At 54.9% G+C, this 23,369-nt stretch overlaps 1 protein-coding gene across 5 annotated transcripts in view; it reads left to right on the top strand.

The window, feature by feature from the left end:
* Nucleotides 1-23,369, top strand: part of BTBD2 (BTB domain containing 2) — a 55,761-nt gene that overhangs the window by 25,389 nt on the left and 7,003 nt on the right. For 3 of the 5 annotated variants that reach the window (XM_065535127.2, XM_045380580.3, XM_074025280.1), the window contains exons 2-4: nucleotides 20,219-20,338; nucleotides 21,606-21,762; nucleotides 23,152-23,331. In XM_065535127.2, coding sequence (XP_065391199.1) covers nucleotides 20,219-20,338; nucleotides 21,606-21,762; nucleotides 23,152-23,331 — 457 coding nt within the window. The remainder of the gene's footprint in view (nucleotides 1-20,218; nucleotides 20,339-21,605; nucleotides 21,763-23,151; nucleotides 23,332-23,369) is intronic. The other 2 variants (XM_074025279.1, XM_045380581.3) reach the window with 1 other exon arrangement.

Genomic DNA, 23,369 nt, shown 5'->3' with positions numbered 1-23,369 from the left:
CGGCCTGCATTCCTGGGTCCCCTCCATGCCCTGGCCCTGCACCCCTACCCACCACCCCGGGACCCTCCAACCCTGGGACGTGTACTCCCATCTGCTCCTCCATTCCAGGACCCCAACCCACTGTCCCTAGGACCCGCATCCCAGGATGCGAGACTCCTTCACTCTCACCTGAGACCCCCACCATCCCCAGTCCTCACCACCTCAGTCCGTAACCCCCAGCCTATGACCCCAGAACTCCAGGACCCCTCCCTCCAGGGGTCCTGCTATTTCCTCCACCCCCACCCATGACCCCCAAGACCCCTTCCTCTTCCCCCACCATCCAGGGACCCTGTCTCTCCCACCCGCACCCCCGTGCCCCAAGACCCCTGGGCCGCTCCCTCCCTGTGTCATCCCCGCTGCCTCCAGAGCCACTAACCCCCACCGGAGACCCCCAGGCTCAGCACATGATCTCAATCAGGGACCCTCAAACCATGCCGCTCCCCTCCAGGGATACCTCTGCCTGCCCTTCAGTCCAGATTGTAGACTACTGCCCACAGCTACTCAGCCCCAGACCTCCACCTCAGCCAGAGACCCCTGGGCTGTGCCGCCTCCCACTTCAGTGACCACTCGCCTCCAGCTCCACCACTGCCAGGCTCCTGACCCTGGGCCCTGCCACCGCCTGTGCCACATCCTATGACCCCCTGCCACCAGGCCACCACCCTAGACCCCCGCCCAGACTCCCACCTTTCAGCCCTTCCAACCCAGAGACTCCCAGCTCTGGGGTCCCTCCCTCCCCAGCCCCCAGGCCTCCTTTCTGGGAAAGAAGCGGGTTTGGTCCAGTATCGGTCTCTGCCAGTGTGCCAGGCACTGGCCCCAGGCCCCAGGTTCCCCCCACTCCCGGGTCCCTCTTACCCTGCCCCTCATTGGCTGGGGGGGAGGCAGGGGCTGGGTTTTGTTGTTGCGGGGCCTGGAGGGGTTGGGTCCTGCCCTCCCTTCTGACCTTCGGGTGCTTTTGTTAACCTGATCTGGCTTCTTCCTGGGTGTTTATGGGCAGCTGGGTGTCTTCTGGCGGGCTCCTGCCCCTGGATGGTTCCGGGACCTCCTGTGGCTCGTGCCGTCCCTGTCGCTGTCCCTGTCTCTGTCGTCCTTAGCTGCTGGGCCTCCCCTAGCTTGGAGTGGGGGGCGGTGGGTTTGCCCCCTCCGCCTGTGTGGTCTTCGTGCTCTTTGGGGAGGGGCGGGTTGGTTGCAGCTGGAACTCACCCCATAGCAGGTTGGAGAACCCCAGGCTTTCTGTTTGAGGGGGCAGGTGGGGCCCCTTGAGCGCCGGCTGACCTTGGGACATGTACGCGATTGCACTTGAGGGACTGCTGGCTCGGTTGCAAAGTGGGGAGGATGGAGGCAGGACAAGGACCCCTTGGAGAAAAGTAGGCCAGGGGTCTGCCCCTGGGGGGCTCAGGAGAGGGCAGTGAGGCCCAGCGGGAGATGGCAGCGAGGTAAGGTGGGCGGGCCTGGAACAGCGGACCCTCGACATGGGGTTAGGGGTGTGGACCTTCACTCAGCTCAAATCTGAGTACAACTTTTGACTCCCACAAACTTAGCTAGGAACTTAACTAGGAACGGCTTCTCACCGACCGGAGGCCTTGTGAGGACACCTAGTCTGTGCACACCCGCTTCCTGTTCTCACAATAACGGAGGCTGGAGACCAGAAAATATACTCAGAAAAGCCTAAGGGACCAGGCGTGGGGGTCACGCCTGGAATCCCAGCACTTTGGGAGGCTGAGGCAGGTGGATCACCTGAGGTCAGGAAATTGAGACCAGCCTGGCCAACACAGTGAATCCCTGTCTCCACAAAAATACAAAAATTAACCGGGCATGGTGGCGCACGTCTGTAATCCCAGCTACTCAGGAGGCTGAGGCAGGAGAATCTCGTGAACCCAGGAGGCAGCGGTTGCAGGGAACAGAGATTGCGCCGCTGTACTCCAGCCCAGGCGACACAGTGACACTCCATCTCAAAAAAATAAAAATAAAGGACAGGCTGGGCGCGGTGGCTCACGCCTGTAATCCCAGCACTTTGGGAGGCCGAGGCAGGTGAATCATGAGGTCAGGAGTTCGAGACCATCCTGGCCAACACGGTGAAACCCCGTCTCTACTAAAAATACAAAAAATTAGCCGGGCGTGGTGGTGTGCACCTGTAATCCCAGCTACTCGGGAGGCTGAGGCAGGAGAGTGACTTGAACCTGGGAGGCAGAGGTTGCAGTGAGCCAAGACTGCGCCATTGCACTCCAGCCTGGGTGACAAGAGCGAGACTCTTGTCTCAAAAAAAAGGAAAAAAAAAAGTGAAAGGAGAAAACCTGTTTGCTGTTCGCACAGTGGAAGTGACCATCATGAAGGCCTCTGTCCTTGTGTTCATGTTGAGGGCTGAGGAGGAGGAGTAGGAGGGCGGGTCTCTCTGTCTCGGGGGTGGCAGAGGTGGAAGGCGAGGCAGGAGAGGCCGGCACCCTTGGGGCAACCTATATTGGAAACATTCATGTATCAGTGGACTCGTGCAGTTCAAAACCGCCTTGTTGAAAGGTCATCTGTATTTCCTGAGCATTTCAGGAGGGCTGAAAATGGAGAGGGGGCACTGACCTGGTCCAGAACGACCCCCTGAGCAAGTGATGTTGACGGGGAATGCCGTGCCCCTGGCTCAGGGATGGAAGGCCCAGAGCCCAGAGGAGCTGGGCAAGTGGGAGCCATGGCAAGGCCGGAGCAGGAGGAGTGAGGGAAGCCCTGTGGCCCAGCATGACCAGATCCGCGTTGAGGGTGGAATGCGCCGTGGAGGGGCCCAGGAGTGAGGCTGGGAAGCAGCAGCTGCAGACTCTAGGCGGGAGACAGCGGGGGGGCTCGGTGGGGATGGCAGAAATGAGGGGTAGAGGATGCAGGTCCTCTTTGGAGGAAGCGAGTTCCTGTGGCCAGGAGAGGAGGCAGCTTGGCAGGTGAGGGCTTGGGGGGCTGCAGCGGGGGTCCCCAGACTTCTGGCTGAAGTATCACAAGCCAGGACAGGCTCAGGAGGGACAAGTACTGGCTTGGATGTGTTTGCGGCACCTAGGGCTGAGAGGTCTGCAGAGCAGCGCGTCCCAAGTGCCTTGTGCCTCAGTTTCCATGCCTGTGAAACGGGGTCACTCAGACACGTCTGTCCCAGGGCTGTGGGAACAAACGGACCCGATGCAGTGCTGACAGCCACAGGCCACACAGCAGATAGAAAACAGCAGTTGAGGCCGGGCGCAGTGGTTCACGCCTGTAATCCCAGCACTTTGGGAGGCCGAGGCAGGTGGACACCTGAGGTCAGGAGTTTGAGACCAGACTGGCCAACATGGCAAAACCCTGTCTCTACTAAAAATACAAAAATTAGCCGGGCGTGGTGGTGCCCACCTGTAATCCCAGCTACTAGGAGGCTCAGGCGGGAGAAACGCTTGAATCTGGAAGGCAGAAATTGCAGGGAGCCGAGATCGCGCCTGGGTGACAGGGCAAGACTCCGTCTTGAAAAAAAAAACTGGGGGTACGTCGGTAAGAACTGGGGGTGCTGGAATAAAGCCTGGAGTTTAATGATGAGCGGAGAGGGGCCGGGGCCTTGCCGGCTGTGGGGAGAGCAGGTGGCCTGGACTTGGGCGTGGTCCCGGGCTGGGGTGCAGGGTGAGCTGAGACATGGCAGAGAGGAGGCTGGGAGCAGGCCTTGGCGGTGGCCCCAGTGTCTGGGACCGTAGCACAGGGGTTGGCATTTGTGCTGGAGAGGAGGCCAGGGTTGCACGTGGCTTCTAGGCTGTTCCCCGGTCCTAGATGTGCACCCGTCCCATCTCACCGCGTTGGAGCCTGGTACACAGTAGGCATGCAATGATTGTGCATGGAATGATCTGGGGGGGTTAAACATCTCATTCTCTCGTGGGGCTCCAAGGGAGGACTGAAGATCTCCAGGGTTGCACTTTGGTAGATGTACACATCGGCCGGTCCCATGAAGTTAGTATCTAAAATACCTTGTTTTTCTTTTCTTTTTTTTTTTTTTTTTGAGACGGAGTCTCGCTGTGTCGCCCAGGCTGGAGTGCAGTGGCCGGATCTCAGCTCACTGCAAGCTCCGCCTCCCGGGTTTTTACGCCATTCTCCTGCCTCAGCCTCCCAAGTAGCCGGGACTACAGGCGCCCGCCACCTCGCCCGGCTAGTTTTTTGTATTTTTTAGTAGAGACGGGGTTTCACCGTGTTAGCCAGGATGGTCTCGAACTCCTGACCTCGTGATCCGCCCGTCTTGGCCTCCCAAAGTGCTGGGATTACAGGCTTGAGCCACCGCGCCCGGCCGTTTTTCTTTTTTTTTGAGATCGACTCTCACCCTGTCACCCAGGCTGGAGTGCAGTGGCCGGATCTCAGTTCACTGTGATCTACGCCTCCTGGACTCAAGTGATTCTGGTGCCTCAGCCTCCTGAGTAGCTGGGACTACAGGTGCCCACCACCACGCCCGGCTAATTTTTTGTATTTTTTTAGTAGAGATGGGGTTTCACCGTGTTAACCAGGATGTTCTCGATCCCCTGACCTTGTGATCCGCCTGCCTTGGCCTCCCAGAGTGCTCAGATTACAGGCGTGAGCCACCGCGCCTGGCCAATTTTTGTATTTTTAATAGAGACGGGGTTTTTCCATGTTGGCCAGGCTGGTCTCGAACTCCTGACCTTAAGTGATCCACCCACCCCAGCCTCCCAAAGTGCTGGAAGTGGAAGCATGAGCCACTGCACCTGGCCTCCCCCCCCGCTTTTTTTTTTTTTTGAGACAGAATCTTGCTCTGTTGTCCAGGCTGGAATACAGTGGTGTGATCTCCGCATGCCGCAGCCTTCAGCTCCCTGGCTCAAGTGATTCTCCTGTCGCAGCCTCCTGAGTAGCTAGGATTATAGGTGCGTCCCACTACGCCTGGCTAATTTTTGTATTTTTAGTAGAAACAGTATTTCTGTCTTGTTGCCCAGGCTGGTGGTGAACTCCTGAGCTCAGGTGATCCACCCACCTTGGCCTCCCAAAGTGCTGAGATTACAGGCATGAGCCACTGCACCAAGCATAAAATATCTTTTTTTTTTTTTTTTTTTTTTTTTTTTTTTTGAGACGGAGTCTCGCTCTGTCACCCAGGCTGGAGTGCAGTGGCCGGATCTCAGCTCACTGCAAGCTCCGCCTCCCGGGTTCATGCCATTCTCCTGCCTCAGCCTCCCGAGTAGCTGGGACTATAGGCGCCCGCCACCTCGCCCGGCTAGTTTTTTTTTTTTTTTGTATTTCTTAATAGAGACGGGGTTTCACCGTGTTAGCCAGGATGGTCTCGATCTCCTGACCTCGTGATCCGCCCGTCTCGGCCTCCCAAAGTGCTGGAATTACAGGCTTGAGCCACCGCGCCCGGCCAACCTAAAATATCTTTATTCACTGTATCACGGAACTGTCATCAATGTAGTGAGGTCTAGATGTAGGACAGTCTGGCTGGGCACGGTGGATCACGCCTATTATCCCAGCACGTTGGGAGGCCGAGTCAGGCAGATCACGAGGTCGGGAGTTCGAGACCAGCCTGGCCAACATGGTGAAACCCCGTCTCTACTAAAAATACAAAAAATTAGCCTGGCGTGATGGTGGGCACCTGTAATCCCAGCTACTCGGGAGGCTGAGGCAGGAGAATGGCTTGAACCTCCAGCCTGGGCGACAGAGCAAGACTCTGTCTTTAAAAAGAAAAAAAAAAACTGCATACACAAAAATTAGCTGGGCGTGGTGGTGGGCACCTGTAGTCCCAGCTACTCAGGGAGGCTGAGGCCGGAGAATCGTTTGAACCCGGTAGGTGGAGGTTGCAGTGAGCCAAGATTGCACCATTGCACTCCAGCCTCGGCGACAGAGCGAGACTCTGTCTTGGAAAAAAAAAAAAAGGTAGAACAGTGCGTTCTGGGGTCTCCTGTTTCACTGACTGCGTTGTGAATGCTTATTCCCATAACACGTTTGATGATGGCTGCTTCACGTTATGTTTTGAGAACTGCTCACCAAATTCTTCCCAACTTTATTCTTTGTGAAGACTTTTCAGGCTGAGTGCAGTGGCCCAAATCTGTCATCCCGGCACTTTGGGAGGCTGAGGTGACAGGATCACTTGACCCCGGGAGTTCAAGACCAACCTGGCCAATATAGCGAGACCTCATTACTTGAACATGGTGGTGTGCGCCTGTGGTCCCTGCTACTTAGGAGGCTCAGGTAGGAGGATCACCTTAGCCTTGGAGGTCGCCGCTGCAGTGAGCCATGATCCCACCACTGCACTCCAGCCTGGGCGATAGAGTGAGACTCTGTCTCTAAAAATAAAATAAAATAAATCCGGGCACAGTGGCTCACGCCTGTAATCCCAGCACTTTGGGAGGCCGAGGTGGGTGGATCACCTGAGGTCAGGAGTTCGAGACCAGCTTGGTCAACACAGTGAAACTCTGTCTGTAGTAAAAATACAAAAATTACCCAGGCATGGTGGTGTGCGCCTGCTACTCGGGAGACTGAGGCAGGAGAATCGCTTAAACCTGGGAGGTGGAGGTTGTGGTGAGCTGAGATCGCACCACTGCACTCCAGCCTGGGCAAGAGAGCGAGACTCCGCCTAAAAAAAAAAAAAAATAGGCCGGGCGCGGTGGCTCACGCCTGTAATCCCAGCACTTTGGGAGGCCGAGGCGGGCGGATCACAAGGTCAGGAGATCGAGACCACGGTGAAACCCCGTCTCTACTAAAAGTACAAAAAATTAGCCGGGCGCGGTTGTGGGCGCCTGTAGTCCCAGCTACTCGGGAGGCTGAGGCAGGAGAATGGCGTGAACCCGGGAGGCGGAGCTTGCAGTGAGCCGAGATCGCGCCACTGCACTCCAGCCTGGGCGACAGAGCGAGACTCCGTCTCAAAAAAAAAAAAAAAAAAAAAAAAAAAAAAAAAATACCGGGCGCGGATCACCTGAGGTCAGGAGTTTGAGACCAGCCCGGCCAACATAGTGAAACCCTGTCTCTACTAAAAATACAAAATTAACCAGGCGTGGTGGTGGGCGCCTGGCATCCCAGCTACTCGGGAGGCTGAGGCAGGAGAATCACTTGAACCTGGGAAGCAGAGGTTGTGGTGAGCCGAGATCGCGCCACTGCACTCCAGCCTGGGCAACAAGAGTAAAACTCCGTCTCAAAAAAAAAAAAGTAGTTTCTCAGCTGGTCTGACACATTTACTCTTCTAGAATCAGTCACCCACATCCAACCATCTGTCCACCGTACAGATACTCATTGAAATACAATGCTGGCTACAGGAGGTGAATGTGACAGAAGAACATCTCCTTCCTTGTGAAACTTATATTCTGTGTTTTATTATTATTATTATTATTTTTTTTTTTTGAGACAGAGTCTCGCTGTGTCGCCCGGGCTGGAGTGCAGTGGCCGGATCTCAGCTCACTGCAAGCTCCGCCTCCCGGGTTCACATCATTCTCCTGCCCCAGCCTCCCGAGTAGCTGGGACTACAGGCGCCGCCACCTCGCCCGGCTAGTTTTTTGTATTTTTTAGTAGAGACAGGGTTTCACCGTGTTAGCCAGGATGGTCTCAATCTCCTGACCTCGTGATCCGCCCGCCTCAGCCTCCCAAAGTGCTGGGATTACAGGCTTGAGCCACCGCGCCCGGCCTATTACTATTTTTGAGACGGAGTCTCACTGTGTCGCCCAGGCTGGAGTGCAGTGATGCGATCTCAACTCACTGCAAAGCTCTGCCTCCCGGGTTCCAGCAGTTCTCCTGCCTCAGCCTCCTGAGTAGCTGGAATTACAGGCACCCGCCACCACGCCGGCTAATTTTTGTATTTTTAGAGACGGGGTTTCACCGTGTTGGCTGGGCTGGTGTCGAACTCCTGACCTCAGGCTATCCTCGGCCTCCCAAAGTACTGGGATTACAGGTGTGAGCCACTGCGCCCGGCCTGAGGTGGGAAGATCTTTTGAAGCCAAGCGTTTGCTACCAGTGTGGGCACCATAGTGAGACCTTGCCAATGTAAAACGAAACCAAAACAGGTAAAAGACCCAGGTGCCGGCAAGTTCACGTGAGGAGTCAGAGAGTAAATATTTCTGGCAGGCGATACTGTCTCAGTTGCAACTACTTAATTCTGCAGGACAGAAAGCCATAAATCAACAACATGTAAATGAGCAAGTATAGCCATATTCTAATAAAACTTTATTGGCCCGGTGCGGTGGCTCACACCTGTAATCCTGGCACTTTGGGAGGCCGAGGTGGGAGGATCACCTCAGGTCAGGAGTTCAAGACCAGCCTGGCCAACATGGTGATACCCCATCTCTACTAAAAATACAAAAATTGGCCAGGCACGGTGGCTCACGCCTGTAATCCCAGCACTTTGGGAGGCTGAGGCAGGTGGATCATGAGGTCAGTAGTTCAAGACCAGCCTGGCCAAGATGATAAAACCCCGTCTGTACAAAAAAAAACAAAAATTAGTCGGGCGTGGTGGCGGGCGCCTGTAATCCCAGCTATGTGGGAGGCTGAGGCAGGAGAATTACTTGAACCTGGGCAGCAGAGGTTGCAGCGAGCTGAGATTGCGCCACTGCAATCCAGCCTGGGTGATAGAGTGAGACTGTGTCTCAAAAAAATAAAAAATAAAAAAATTAGCTGGGCGTGGTGGTGGGCACTCGTAATCCCAGCTACTCAGGAGGCTGAGGCAGGAGAATCGCTTGAATCTGGGAGGAGGAGGTTGCAGTGAGCTGAGATAATGCCAGTGCACTCCAGCCTGGTTAACAAAAGTGAAAACTCTGTCTCAAAAAAAAAAAACAAAAAAAAACTTTATTTACAAAAAGCAAGTGGTGGGTCAGATTCACTCTAAGGGCCATAGTTTACCAGCCCCTGGCCTGATGGTGCCTGATGGTCTTGAGAATCAGTTCGTCAAGTGATAAAGGAATTTATCAAGGAGATTGGTCTTTCTAAAGACATAAATTACATGTTAAGGTTTTGATTTAGTTGTTTTACAGCTCAGTGGTGGGATCTTGGCTCACTGTAACCTCCAGCTCCTGGGTTCAAGAGATTCCCTTACTTCAGCCTCCTGAGTAGCTGGGATTACAGGCGCCCGCCGGCATACTAGGCTGATTTTTTTGTATTTTTAGTAGAGATGGGGTTTCACTATTTTGGCCAAGCTGGTCTCGAACTCCTGACCTCGTGATCTACACACCTCAGTCTCCCAAAGTGCTGGGATATCAGGTATGAGCCACTGTGCCCAGCCTGAAAGCTGTAGATTTTTGCCTTTTTTTTTTTTTTTTTGAGACGGAGTCTCGCTCTGTCGCCAGGCTGGAGTGCAGTGACGCGATCTCAGCTCACTACAAGCTCCGCCTCCCGGGTTCACGCCATTCTCCTGCCTCAGCCTCCTGAGTAGCCGGCATGTTTACTTTTATCTGCTTTGAACTATTTCTTCCTGAAGCCTTGTTAGGTTTAACAGTTTCTCTGTGGATTCTGTGGTCTTGTGCTCTGCAGTAGAGTATCCTGTAGTAACGGGATGGTTTGGATCTGAGCTGTCCAATACTAGACACTCATGTGGCCAGTAAGGACTACAGATGTGGACAGCGTGACCCAGGAATTGAATACTGAATTCAGCTGAATTTGGATTTGGATTTAAATAGCCATGTATGGCTAGTATTGACTCCTTGGACTCTTAGATTAAAAAAAAAAATTTTTTTTTTTTTTTGAGATGGAGTCTCACTCTGTCGCCCAGGCTGGAGTGCAGTGGCACGATCTTGGCTCACTGGAAGCTCCGCCTCCCAAGTTCACGCCATTCTCCTGCCTCAAACTCCCGAGTAGCTGGGACTACAGGCGCCCGCCACCTCGCCCGGCTAATTTTTTGTATTTTTAGTAGAGACAGTGTTTCACCATGTTAGCCAGGATGGTCTTGATCTCCTGACCTTGTGATCCGCCCGCCTCAGCCTCCCAAAGTGCTGGGATTACAGGCGTGAGCCACCGTGCCCGGCCTTTAAATTAAAAAAATTTTTTTTTAGAGACAGGGTCTCACTCTGTCACCCACACTGGAGTGCAGTGGCTCGATCATAGCTCACTGCATCCTCCAGCTCCTGGACTCAAGCAGTCCTCCCACCTTAGCCTCCCAAGTAGCTGGGACTACAGACATGCACCACCATGCTCAGCTAATTTTTTTATGTTTAGTAGAGATGGGGTCTTGCTATGTTGCCCAGGCTGGTCTTGAACCTGTGTGTTGAGGTGATCCTCCCAACTCGGCCTCCCAAAGCACTGGGATTACAGGCGTGAGCCACCGCGCCCTACCAAGTTTGGTATTTTTAGTAGAGACGGGCTTTCATTATATTGGTCAGGCTGGTCTCGAACTCCTGACCTCATGCACCTGGCTAAAAATTAATTTTAAGGGCCGGGCGCAGTGGCTCACACCTGTATTCCCAGCACTTTGGGAGTCCGAGACGGGCAGATCACGAGGTCAGGAGATTGAGACCATCCTGGCTAACATGGTGAAACCCCATCTCTACTAAAAAAATCCAAAAAATTAGCCGGGCGTGGTGGCGGGCGCCTGTAGTCCCAGCTGCATGGGAGGCTGAGGCAGGAGAATGGCGTGAACCCGGGAGGCGGAGCTTGCCGTGAACCGACATCGCACCACCGCACTCCAGCCTGGGTGACAGAGCAAGACTCCATCTAAAAAAAATAATAATAATAATTTTAAAAATTAGCCAGGCATGGTGGTGCACGCCCCAGTCTCAGGTACTCAGGAGGCTGGAGTAGGAGGATCTCTTAAGCCCAGGAAGTCAAGCCTGCAGTGAGCTGTGATCACACCACTGCAGTCCAGCCTGGGTGACAGAGTGAGACCCCTTCTCAAAAAAGAAAATGTTAAACGTCAGGGTCATTCCACTCCAAGGCTTTTATGCAAGAGAAAGGGAATCTAGGGCCTCACACAGCCTCGTGCATGAGTGCTCAGGGTGGCACGATTCACAGTAGCTCAAAACCGGAAATCCCGCAGATCAGCCGGTGAGTGCACAAACCAACCGCGGCCCACAGATTCGATGGAATTTGACAGTCAAAAGAATTCCTTTAGGCCAGGCGCAGTGGCTCATGCCTGTAATCCCAGCACTTTGGGAGGCCGAGGCGGGTGGCTCACTTGAGGTCAGGAGATCAAGACCAGCCTAGGCAACATGACGAAACCCTATCTCTACTAAAAACACAAAAAATAACCAGGTGTGGTGGTGCACGCCTGTTATCCCAGCTGCTCGGGTGGCTGAGGCAGGAGAATCACTTTTTTTGTAGAGATGGGGTCTTTCTATTTTGCTGAGGCTCGTCTCAAACTCCTGGGCTCAAGTAATCCTCCTGCCTCAGTCTCCCGAAGTGCTGGGATTACAGGCATGAGCCACGACTCCTGGCCTTATTTTATTTTAGATTCGGGGTATATGTGAAGGTTTGTTATGTGAACCCTAAATATTTGAGACAGGTCTGAAGTCAATTTAGAAAGTTTATTTTGCCTGGCTGGGCACGGTGGCTCACGCCTGTATTCCCAGCACTTTGGGAGGCCGAGGCCGGTGGATCACCTGAGGTCAGGAGTTTGAGACGAGCCTGAACAACATAGAGAAACCCCATCTCTACTAAAAATACAAAATTAGCCAGGCGTGGTGGCACATGCCTATAATCCCAGCTACTCGGGAGGCTGAGGCAGGAGAATCGCTTGCACCCGGGAGGCAGATTTTGTGGTGACCCGAGATCACGCCATTGCACTCCAGCCTGGGCGACGAGAGCAGAAACTCCGTCTCCAAAAAAAAAAACCACAGTTCATTTTGCCAACATGAAGGACGCGTGCCCGTGACAGCCTCAGGAGGTCCTGACGGTATGTTACCAAGGTGGTTGGGGCACAGGTTGCTTTTAAACGTGTTAGGGGGACATGAGACATCAGTCAGTATATGTAAGATGCACATTGGTCCGGTCCAGAAAGCGGGGAAACTCTTAACAGGGAGGGGCTTCCGGTCATAGGTGAGAGAGGCCATTACGTCGTTTTGAGTTTCTGATGAGCCTTTCCAAAGGCAGTGATGCATTTCTCTCTGAGCAGAGAGATGGCTGAGTTCTCTCTGTCCCTTGTCCACACGGAATTCGCTTGTGGACAGATTGGGAGGGAGGTATGTAGCCTTTTCATCTTGGTCACTGTCGTTTTAAGGAATAGAACGGAGGCCGGTTTGCCCTAAGCGGTTCCCAGCTTGATTTTTCCCTTTTCCCTTTGGCTTAGTGATTTTGGGGTCCAGAGATTCGTGTCTCTCTCTCTCTGTCTCTCTTTTCTTTCTTTCTTTCTTTTCTTTTTTTTTTTTTTTTTTTTTTTTGAGACGGAGTCTCGCTCTGTCGCCCAGGCTGGAGTGCAGTGGCCGGATCTCAGCTCACTGCAAGCTCCGCCTCCCGGGTTCACGCCATTCTCCTGCCTCAGCCTCCCGAGTAGCTGGGACTACAGGCGCCCACCACCTCCCCCGGCTAGTTTTTTGTATTTTTTTAGTAGAGACGGGGTTTCACCGTGTTAGCCAGGATGGTCTCGATCTCCCGACCTCGTGATCCGCCCGTCTCGGCCTCCCAAAGTGCTGGGATTACAGGCTTGAGCCACCGCGCCCGGCTCTTTTTTTCTTTTTTTTCTTTCTTTCTCTCTTTTTTTTTTTTCTGACGGAGTTTCGCTCTTGTTGCCCAGGCTGGAGTGCAGTGGTGGGATCTCAGCTCACCACACCCTCCGCCTCCCAGGTTCAAGCACTTCTCCTGCCTCAGCCTCCCGAGTAGCTGGGATTACAGGCGCGCATCACCACACCCGGCTAACTTTGTATTTTTAGTAGAGATGGGATTTCTCCGTGTTGGTCAGGCTGGTCTTGAACTCCCAACCTCATGTGATCGCCCACCTTGGCCTCCCAAAGTACTGGGATTACAGGTGTGAACCACTGCGCCTAACCTTTTGTTTTTTGAGACAGAGTCTTGCCCTGTCGCCCAGGCTGGAGTGCAGTGGCATGATCTCAGCTCACTGCAACCTCCACCTCCCGGGTTCACGCCATTCTCCTGCCTCAGCCTCCTGAGTAGCTGGGATTACAGGCACGCGCCACTGTACCTGGCTAATTTTTGCATTTTTTTAGTAGAGATGGGGTTTCACCGTGTTGGCCAGGCTGGTCTTGAACTCCTGACCTTGTGATCTGCCTCCCTCGGCTTCCCAAAGTGCTGGGATTACAGGGGTGAGCTCCTGCACCCGGCCTATGTGTGGCTAATTTTTAAACTTTTTGTAGAAAAAAAGGCAAGGTGGAGTCTTGCTGCATGGCCCAGTCTGGTCTCCAGCTCTTGGGCTCAAGGGATCCTCCTGTCTTGGTCTCCCAAACAAAGTGGTGTCTTTCTTCTGATGTTGATGTAGCCACTTCGGCTCTCGTGGTTTCATGGTTTCTCTTTTTTTTTGAGATGGAGTCTCGCTCTGTTGCCCAGGCTGGAGTGCAGTGGTGCAATCTCGGCTCACTGCCACCTCCACCTCCCGGGTTCCTGCCATTCTCCTGTCTCAGCCTCCCGAGTAGCTGGGACTACAGGCACCCGCCACCACGCCTGGCTAATTTGTAATATTTTTAGTAGAGACGGGGTTTCACCGTGTTAGCCAGGATGGTCTCGATCTCCTGACCTCGTGATCCGCCCGCCTTGGTCTCCCAAAGTGCTGGGATTACAGGCGTGAGCCACCGCGACCCGCCTTGGCTCTCATGGTTTCTCTTTGGGTGTAAAGGAAAATCTGTTTTTACTCGTCACAGTGCTTCTGGCACCAAGTGTGTGGGTTTTCCACAGCACGTGATTTCTTCATTCTTGTGGACACAAACTGGGCATCCTACTTAAATTGAGACGATCCCTCACACTCACCACCCAGAGTGGGCACAGACCCCACAGGTGCTCAGCTGAGCCCCATGCCACCCACGTCAGATGCCTGTTGCAGGGGCGGGTCCCCAGGTGACCCACGCTTCTCCCTGACTAAAATCAGGAGTCCCACAGCTCTGTCCTTGAGCTTGATAATTAGCCATAATAGCTCACAGAACTTCGAGAAATAGAGTTACCAGTTTGCCCATAATCGCAGCGCTTTGGGCGACGGAACTGGGAGGATCGCTTGAGCCCAGGCGTTTTGAGGCCAACCTGGGCAACATAGCGAGTCCCTGTCTGTATAAAACAGTTAACAATTAGCTGGGCTTTGTGGCTTGTGTGTGCTCCCAGCTACTGGGAGGCTGAGGTGGGAGAATTGCTTGAGCCCAGGAGGTTGAAGCTGCAGTGAGCTATGATTGTGCCACTGCATTCCAGCCTGGGTGACAGAGTGAGACCACATTTGTAAAAACTAAAAATAAAAATGAAATAAAGATTTAATAGAGGACATTTCTTCCAGGCGCGGTGGCTCACACCTGTAATCCCAGCACTTTGGAAGGCAGAGGCAGGCGGATCATCTGACGTCAGGAGTTCGAGACCATCCTGGCCAACGTGGTGAAACCCTGTCTCTACTAAAAATACAAAAATTAGCCAGGTGGGGTGGCAGGCGCCTGGAATCCCAGCTACTCGGGAGGCTGATGCAGGAGACTCACTGGAACTCGGGAGGTGGAGGTTACAGTGAGTCGAGATCATGCCACTGCACTCCAGCCTGGGTGACAGAGGGAGACTCCATCTCAAAAATAATAATAAATAAATAAATAAATAAATGGCCAGGTGCGGTGGCTCATGCCTGTAATCCCAGCACTTTGGGAGGCCGAGGAGGGTGGATTACTAGGTCAGGAGTTCGAGACCAGCCTGGCCAACATGGTGAAATCCAATCTCTACTAGAAATACAAAAATTAGCCAGGCGGGATGGCGGGCACCTGTAATCCCAGCTACTCAAGAGGCTGATGCAGGAGACTCACTGGAACTCGGGAGGCGGAGGTTGCAGTGAGCTGAGATCCTGCCACTGCACTCCAGCTTGAGCGACGGAGGGAGACTCTGTCTAAAAAAAATAAAAACTGGCTGGGCGCCGTGGCTCAATCCTGTAATCCCAGCACTTTGGGAGGCCGAGACGGGCGGATCATGAGGTCAGGAGATCGAGACCATCCTGGCTAACACAGTGAAACCCCGTCTCTACTAAAAATACAAAAAAAAACTAGCCGGGCAAGGTGGCGGGCGCCTGTAGTCCCAGCTACTCGGGAGGCTGAGGCAGGAGAATGGCGTGAACCCGGGAGGCGGAGCTTGCAGTGAGCTGAGATCCGGCCACTGCACTCCAGCCTGGGCGGCAGAGCGAGACTCCGTCTCAAAAAAAGCAAAAACAAAAACAAAACAAAAACAACAAGGACATCTTGCAGCCAGACGAAGAGGTTCACAGGTCCAGAGGGTATCCACCCACACCTGTGTCCTGTGGGCTCGGGGCGGCCACCCTCATGGCACGTGGACAAAATCACCAGCTTGGAAGCTCTGAGCTCTGTGGTTTAGGGCTCTTCATGGAGGTTTCATTGCGTAGATTAAATCACGGAATCATTGGCCCTTTGTGCACCATGCAGTTCTTTCGGTCTTTAACCTGTTTTCTTTTCTTTTTGAGATGGAGTTCCACTCTTGCTGTCCAGGCTTGAGTGCAGATCTCGGCTCACTGCCACCTTTGCCTCCTGGGTTTGTTTATTTTTTTTTTTGAGACGGAGTCTCACTCTTATAGCCCAGGCTGCAGTGCAGTGGCATGATCTCAGCTCACTGCAGCCTCTGCCTCCACGGTTCAAGCTATTCTTGTGCCTCAGCCTCCTGAGTATCTGAGATTATGGGTGCCACCACACCCGGCTAAGTTTTTGTATTTTTAGTAAAGATGGGGTTTCACCATATTAGCCAGGATGGTCTCGATCTCCTGACCTTGTGAGCCACCTGCCCCGGCCTCCCAAAGTGCTGGGATTACAGGTGTGAGCCACCGTGCCTGGCACCTCCTGGGTTCTAAGTGATTCTCCTGCCTCAGCCTCCTGAGTAGCTGGGACTACAGGTATCCACCACCACACCTGGCTAATTTTTTTCTTTTCTTTTTTTTGAGACGGAGTCTCACTCTGTCGCCCAGGCTGGAGTGCAGTGGCGCGATCTTGGCTCACTGCAAGCTCCACCTCCCAAGTTCACGCCATTCTCCTGCCTCAGCCTCCTGAGTAGCTGGGACTACAGGCACCCATCACTACACTCGGCTGATTTTGTGTATTTTTATTAGAGACGGGATTTCACCGTGTTAGCCAGGATGGTCTCGATCTCCTGACCTCGTGATCCGCTCGCCTCGGCCTCCCAAAGTGCTAGGATTACAGGTGTGAGCCACCGCGCCTGGCCCTGGCTAATTTTTGTATTTTTAGTAGAAATGGGGTTTCACCATGTTGGCCAGGCTGGTCTCGAACTCCTGATCTTAGGTGATCTGCCCGTCTCAGCCTCCCAAAGTGCTGGGATGACAAGCATGAGCCACCACACTCGTCCCCCATCCTGCGTTCTGTCTCTCTGAATCTGAGGACTCTGGGCACCTCCTAGGAGTGGATCACAAGGATTTGTCCTTCTCTGCCTGGTGTCTCTCATAGAGCGTGACATTCTCAAGGTGCATCTGTGTCAGGTCCTGCATCAGAGCCTCGTTTCTGTTTGTGGCTGGGTCGTGTTCCAGCGCGTGGGTGGCTGCGCCGTGTCTGTCGATGGACACTGGTTGTTTCCCCTGCTCAGAGCTGGGAATCATGCTGCTGTGAGCATTTGTGGATGTGTTTTTGTGTGGCCGTGTGTTCTCGATTTGTTTGAAAGGGGAAGGGGTTACAGACACATGACATGGGGCCGACCGGGCCAGGAGTGGGGCTGGGTGCTCACAGTGGGCAGAGGAGGCAGTCGCGGTGCCCAGGGGTTGGAAGGCCCATGGGGGTGTTTCCAGGGAGGGGCTCGGTGTTGGAGGAGCCCCTGCCTTGGAGGCCGGCAGAGCTGCCTGGGGACCCGCCCATGTCAGGGGGGCTCCCTGATTCCCATCTGTGCATGCCGGGCCCACTTTAGTGCCTCCTGCTTTCTGCTTTTGAACCCTCCTCAAAGGTTTTCCCCACAGGAGACCAAGATGCATTTTTAAATCAAGAAAGAGAAGTCCCACGCACAGGTACTCTATTTCTGGAACATCATGTGGGAGGGAAGTGTTTGTCCTGGGTCACCAGCTGTGGGTGATGGTGGCGCAGGGCCGTGAGGCCTGGGCCGCCGAGGATGCAGCCAGGAGGGCAGACGGGCGGGTGGCAGTCCCAATGCCCACACACTGGGGGTCAAACTCAGTGGGTTCATCCTCTGCCAGTCCTGGAGCCCAGGATCATAGATCAAGGCGTCCCAGGGCAGTGCTCCCTCTGGAGGCTCAAGGGAGGATCCTCTTGCCCCACCCAGCTTCTGGGGGCTCCAGATGTCCTTGGCCTGTAGCCCCATCGCTCCAGTCCCTGCGTCTGTCTCCATGTAGATACCCACTCTGTTTCTTTTTTTTTTTTTTGAGACGGAGTCTTGGTCTGTCACCCAAGCAGGAGTGCAATGGCGCAATCTCAGCTCACTGCAACCTCTGACTCCCAGGTTGAAGCGATTCTCCTGCTTCAGCTTCCTGAGTAGCTGGGATTACAGGCGCCCACCACCATGCCCGGCTAATTATTGTATTTTTAGTAGAGATGGGGTTTCACCATGTTGGCCAGGCTGGTCTCAAACTCCTGACCCCAGGTGATCTGCCTTGGCCTCCCAAAGTGGTGGGATTGCAGGCATAAGCCACTGCCCCTGGCCTTTTTCTTTTTTTTTTTTTTTGAGACAGGGTCTTGTTCTGTCACCCAGGCTGGAGTGCGGTGGCACAATCTTGGCTCTCTGAAGTCTTGACGTCCTGGGCTCAAGCAGTCCTCCTGCCTCAGCCTCCTGAGTAGCTAGGATTGCAGTTGCTCACCACCATGCCTGGCTAATTTTCTTTTTCTTTTTTTTTTTTTGAGACGGAGTCTCCCTCTGTCGCCCAGGCTGGAGTGCAGTGGCTGGATCTCAGCTCGCTGCAAGCTCCGCCTCCCGGGTTTACGCCATTCTCCTGCCTCAGCCTCCCGAGTAGCTGGGACTACAGGCGCCCGCCACCTCGCCCAGCTAGTTTTTTTTGTATTTTTGTAGTAGAGACGGGGTTTCACGGTTGTTAGCCAGGATGGTCTCGATCTCTTGACCTCGTGATCCGCCCATCTCGGCCTCCCAAAGTGCTGGGATTACAGGCTTGAGCCACCCCGCCTGGCTAATTTTCGATGTTTTTGTAGAGATGGGGTCTCACTATGTTGCCCAGGCTGGTCTCAAACTCCTGGGCTCAAGCGATCCTCCCGCCTTGGCCTCCCACATGCTGGGATGACAGGCCTGGGCCACCGTGCCCGGCCCATGTCTCCTCCTTCCAAGGACACCAGCCACTGGTTAGGGCCCACCTTCCCCGGCACCTTCGTCCTGACTCATGGTGTTAGCACGGGCCTATTTCCACGGGGCGTCGCATTCCGAGTTTCCGGGCGGATGTGGACGCTGTGGTCGGGGTCCGTGTGGAAATCACTGCCTTGGTTTCTGACCCTACTCTTGGGCGCAGTCAAGCCCTGGGCTGGACTGGATGGGCTGAGGGCCTGCGGGGCGGCACGCGTGGTGGGAGGAGAGCGAGGAGCTTCTCCCCGGAAGGCGGGGGCTTTCCCGGGCGCTGTGTGGAGGTCGCCCAGAGGGCCCTGGAGGTGGAGCGGTGCAGGAGTGAGAAGCAGGTCCCATCCGGGCGGAACCACCTGCAGCTCCGGAGCTTTCTGGGCGGGGAGAGGCTGTTCAGAGCCGGCGTTTGCTGTGGTGGGAGCCGTGGAAGGGGACAAGTGGGGAAGAGGTGACGCAGGGACCGCCACGTCCTGGGGCAGGTGCTCCGCCGCGCGACTTCGCGAGCGTCTATGAACCCGCCCTGCGAGTGTCTGTGTACCCGCCCCGCGAGTGTCTGTGCACCTGCTGAGTGTCCGGGACCCCCTATGCTGTGTGTGGTCTCAGCCCCCTGGGAGGCCATCATGGCGGCAGGCCCTGGGGACCGTACATGCACAGCATAGAGTGGCGTCCTGAGCCTGGGAGCCATGGAGTCCTCCGCGCCCCATACAGACCTGGCCAAATGCGGCTTCATAGCCGGCTCTTGTGGAGGCTCGGGAGGCACCAGCAGCCTTCCTGTGCCCACCACACCCTCCTGCCTGTTGCGATATGGAGGATCTGAGCCACTGAGTGGGTCCCATAGGGAGCCTGTGCTCCACACGGGGCAGAACCCACAGCGTCCTCACAGCCACCGCTTTCCCAGCTGGGGCTGCCCCTGGTGCCTCCTAACGCTCCTCCCATGCTCCTGCTGTTCCCTGGGCCTTGATGCCCTTCCCCACCGGCGTGGTGGCTCAGATGACCCCACAAGGCTTCCCTGGGCCTTGTGTTCCGAATAGGACCACGCTCCTCTCTCTTCCCTCACTCAGTGGGGGCTGTTCGGCCACTTGGTCCTTGTCTGTCTCCCTCAGGCCAGGCCCTGTGCCTGTAGCTGACTCCCTGGGAAAGTGTGTGCCCATGAGGGAATGCGTGAGCGGGAAAGTGATAGAGAGTAGATGAATGTGTGAATCAGTGAGTGAATAATGAGGCTGAATAAGTGGATGAGTGCATGTGGGAATGAATGAATGTGTGTGTCAATGGGTGAATGAGCGAATAAATTCACGTGTTGGATGAATGAGTGAGCGAATGAGTGCGATGAATGAGAAAGTGAATGAATGAGAAAGTGAATGAATGAATGCGGGTCATAAATGAGCGTGTGAATGCACGCCCATGGGAATGAATCAGTGGGTCAATGAATGCATGTGTGGATGAATGAGTGAGTGTATGTGTATGAGTGAGTGAATGTACATGGAAATGAATGAGTTAATGAATGAACATGTGAATGAATGAGCGAGTGAATGAACGCATCTGTGAATGAATGCATGCATGCATGTGGGAATGCGTGAATGCGTGCCTGACGCCTGGAAGGAAAGAGGATGGTGAGGGCTGGCAGAGTGTGAGGCCCTGTGTGGTCCAGGGCATGGTCCCAGCCCTGTCTGTCCTTGCCGTGGGTCCATCTGCATCACCCTCCTGCTGTCCCAGGCCCCTTCCAGAAGCCTCTGCCATCAGGGGGCCTGGCACATGCCTGCTGGGGGCTGGTGGGGACCCCTGGTGGGGTGGTCATCCAAGATACCGGGCAGGCCCTCCCCACCATGGGGTGGCGGCCATGGGGTTAACCAGGGCCTCCTCTCTCCCGTGCCAGGTTCGTGCTGGCTGTGGGCAGCGCCGTCTTTGATGCCATGTTCAACGGGGGAATGGCCACAACGTCCACAGAGATCGAGCTGCCCGACGTGGAACCCGCTGCCTTCCTTGCACTGCTCAAGTAACGCTTCTGGATGCTTCCTGCTGGGGAGCCGGGTGCGGGGAGGGGGACCTCAGAGAACGCAGACCCTGTCTGACACCACCTCAGAGGCCCTGGCTTGGTGGAGATTTCTAGAACTGTGTTCCTGTGCAGTGAGGGGTTCCAGAGGCACCTTTTTTTTTCTTTTTTTTTTTTTTTTGAGATGGAATCTCGCTCTGTTGCCCAGGCTGGAGTGCAGTGGTGTGATCTCAGCTCACTGCGACCTCCGCCTTCCTGGTTCAAGTGATTCTCCTGCCTCAGCCTCCTAAGTACCTAGGATTACAGGCGTTCACCACCACACCCAGCTCATTTTTATGTTTTCAGTAGAGACAGCGTTTCTCTATGTTGGCCAGGCTGGTCTCAAACTCCTGGCCTCAGGTGATCCACCTGAGAAAAAAATTTTTTTTTTTTTTATTTGGAGTAGCACTCTGCCACCATGGCTGGAGTGCAGTGGCTTGATCCTGGCTTACTGCAACCTCTGCCTCCTGGGTTCAAGCGATTCTCTTGCCTCAGCCTCCTGAGTAGCTGGGATTACAGGTGCCCGCCACCACGCCCAGCTAATTTTTGTATTTTTAGTAGAGACGGGGTTTCACCATTTTGGCCAGGCTGGTCTGGAACTTCTTGACCTCAGATGATCTGCCTGTCTCAGCCTCCCAAAGTGCGGGGATTACAGGCGCGAGCCACCAGGCCCGGCCTTTGCTTCTATTTTTGATCGGCCCAACTTCTGATCTGTATTCAGTGTGGGCCACTGGCTGGCATCGTGTTCAGCGTGGTGTGGGCCCCTCGCTGGCATACAGTAATGTTGTCCATGATTATCCATGAGCCTAACTAGTGTGTGGGGTTCTGTGATCACCCAGAAATGGTCGAGGTTTTCGGTGGGGCCTGAGGTGGGGAACCAAGAGTTCCTCATGGAAAAGGCACCCAAGGAGGAGACACCCAGCTCCCAGTGCCCTCTCCTGGGGCATCCCGGGAAGAACGAGACAGGCCGTGTAGACGCTTCCGGGTGTGTGCTGTGTGGATGGGTTCAGCCTCTTGTTTTCATGGGTGACTGCCTTGCCAAGTCATGTCCCTAGGTCAGAGGGCAACAGACAAGGGCTAATTCTGGAAGGTTCCTCGGGGAGCCTGATGTGGGGCGTTTGGGCCCTGCAGGCTCAAGGGCAGGCGGCCAGGTCTGAGTGGTCCTCTGACGCTGTTCCCTGGGGGCGGGCATGGCGGTCCCATCTCATGGCTACCCGCGTTGCCTCTGCAGGTTTCTCTACTCGGACGAGGTGCAGATCGGCCCGGAGACGGTGATGACCACGCTATACACCGCCAAGAAGTACGCGGTGCCAGCGCTGGAGGCCCACTGCGTGGAGTTCCTGAAGAAGAACCTGCGAGCCGACAACGCCTTCATGCTGCTCACGCAGGTGGGCGGGGCCGGCACGGGGCGGGGCCGGCACGGGGCGGGGCCGGCACGGGGCGGGGCCGGCACGGGGCGGGGCCGGCACGGGGCGGGGCCGGCACGGGGCGGGGCCGGCACGGGGCGGGGCCGGCACGGGGCGGGGCCGGCACGGGGCGGGGGCGGGGCCAGGCCTGGCTGGAGGCGGGACGGGGTGGGGGCGGGCACGGGCTGGAGGCGGGACCGGGGTGGGCCCTGGAGGCAGCAGGATCCTGCCTGGTAGTAAAATGTGTTTTGTGCCGTGCGCTGTGGCTCACGCCTGTAATCCCCGCACATTGGGAGGCTGAGGCGGGCGGATTACCTGAGGTCAGGCGTTCCAGACCAGCCTCGCCAACATGGCGAAATCTCGTCACTACTAAAAATACAAAAATGAGCCTGGAGTGGTGGCGGACACCTGTAATCCCAACTAGTCTGGAGGCTGAGGCAGGAGAATCGCTTGAACCTGGGAGGCGGAGGTTGTAGTGAGCCGAGATTGCGCCACTGCACTCCAGTCTGGCAACAAAGCGAGACTCTACCTGAAAAAAAAAATGTGCCTTGGACTTTTCTGTGATAGTTTAAAAAGTTATTGGCAGGGTGCGGTGGCTCATGCCTGTAACCCCAGCACTTTGGGAGGCCGAGGAGGGAGGATTGCTTGAGGCCGGGAGTTCTAGACCAGCCTAGGCAACATAGGGAGACCCCATTTCTACAAAAAACAGAAAAAAGATACAGGCTGGGCATAATGGTTCATGCCTGTAATCCCAGCACTTTGGGAGGCTGAGACAGGCAGATCACCAGAGGTGAAGAGTTTGAGACCAGCCTGGCCAACATGGTAAAACCCCATCTCTACTAAAAAAAAAAAAAAAAAAAATTGGCCCGGCGCGGTGGCTCAAGCCTGTAATCCCAGCACTTTGGGAGGCCGAGACGGGTGGATCACGAGGTCAGGAGATCGAGACCATCCTGGCTAACATGGTGAAACCCTGTCTCTACTCAAAATACAAAAAACTAGCTGGGCGTGGTGGCGGGCGCCTGTAGTCCCAGCTACTCGGAGGCTGAGGCAGGAGAATGGCGTGAACCCGGGAGGTGGAGCTTGCAGTGAGCCGAGATCGCGCCACTGCACTCCAGCCTGGGCGCCACAGCAAGACTCCGTCTCAAAAAAAAAAAAAATTTTTCATAAATTAGCCAAGCATGGTGGTGCATGTCTGTAATCTCAGCTACCTGGGGCACCAAGGCAGGAAGATTGCCTGAGCCCAGGAGGTTGAGGCTGCAGTGAGCGGAGATGGCGCCGCTGCACTCCAGCCTGAGTGACAGAGTGAGACCCTGTCTCTCAAAAAAAGTAAAATAATTTTTTTTTTTGAGACGGGTTTCTCTTGTTGCCCAGGCTGGAGTGCAATGGCATGATCTCAGCTCACTGCAACCTCCGCCTCCAGGGTTCAAGCGATTCTGCTGCCTCAGCCTCCAGAGTAGCTGGGATTACAGGCCCCCACCACCACGCCTGGCTAAAGAAAAAGAAACAAAAAAAAAAGAGAGAGCTTTCCGTCTCTCTCTAAGGAAATGTCAGGTAGACAGAGCAGGGCCGGGGATCTCAGGGGACCCCAG

This window comes from Macaca fascicularis, chromosome 19 (genome assembly GCF_037993035.2).
Source record: "Macaca fascicularis isolate 582-1 chromosome 19, T2T-MFA8v1.1".
Lineage (NCBI taxonomy): Eukaryota > Metazoa > Chordata > Mammalia > Primates > Cercopithecidae > Macaca > Macaca fascicularis.
The sequence above is the reverse complement of the archived record's forward strand: the minus strand, read 5'-3'. Positions and strand labels throughout refer to the sequence as shown.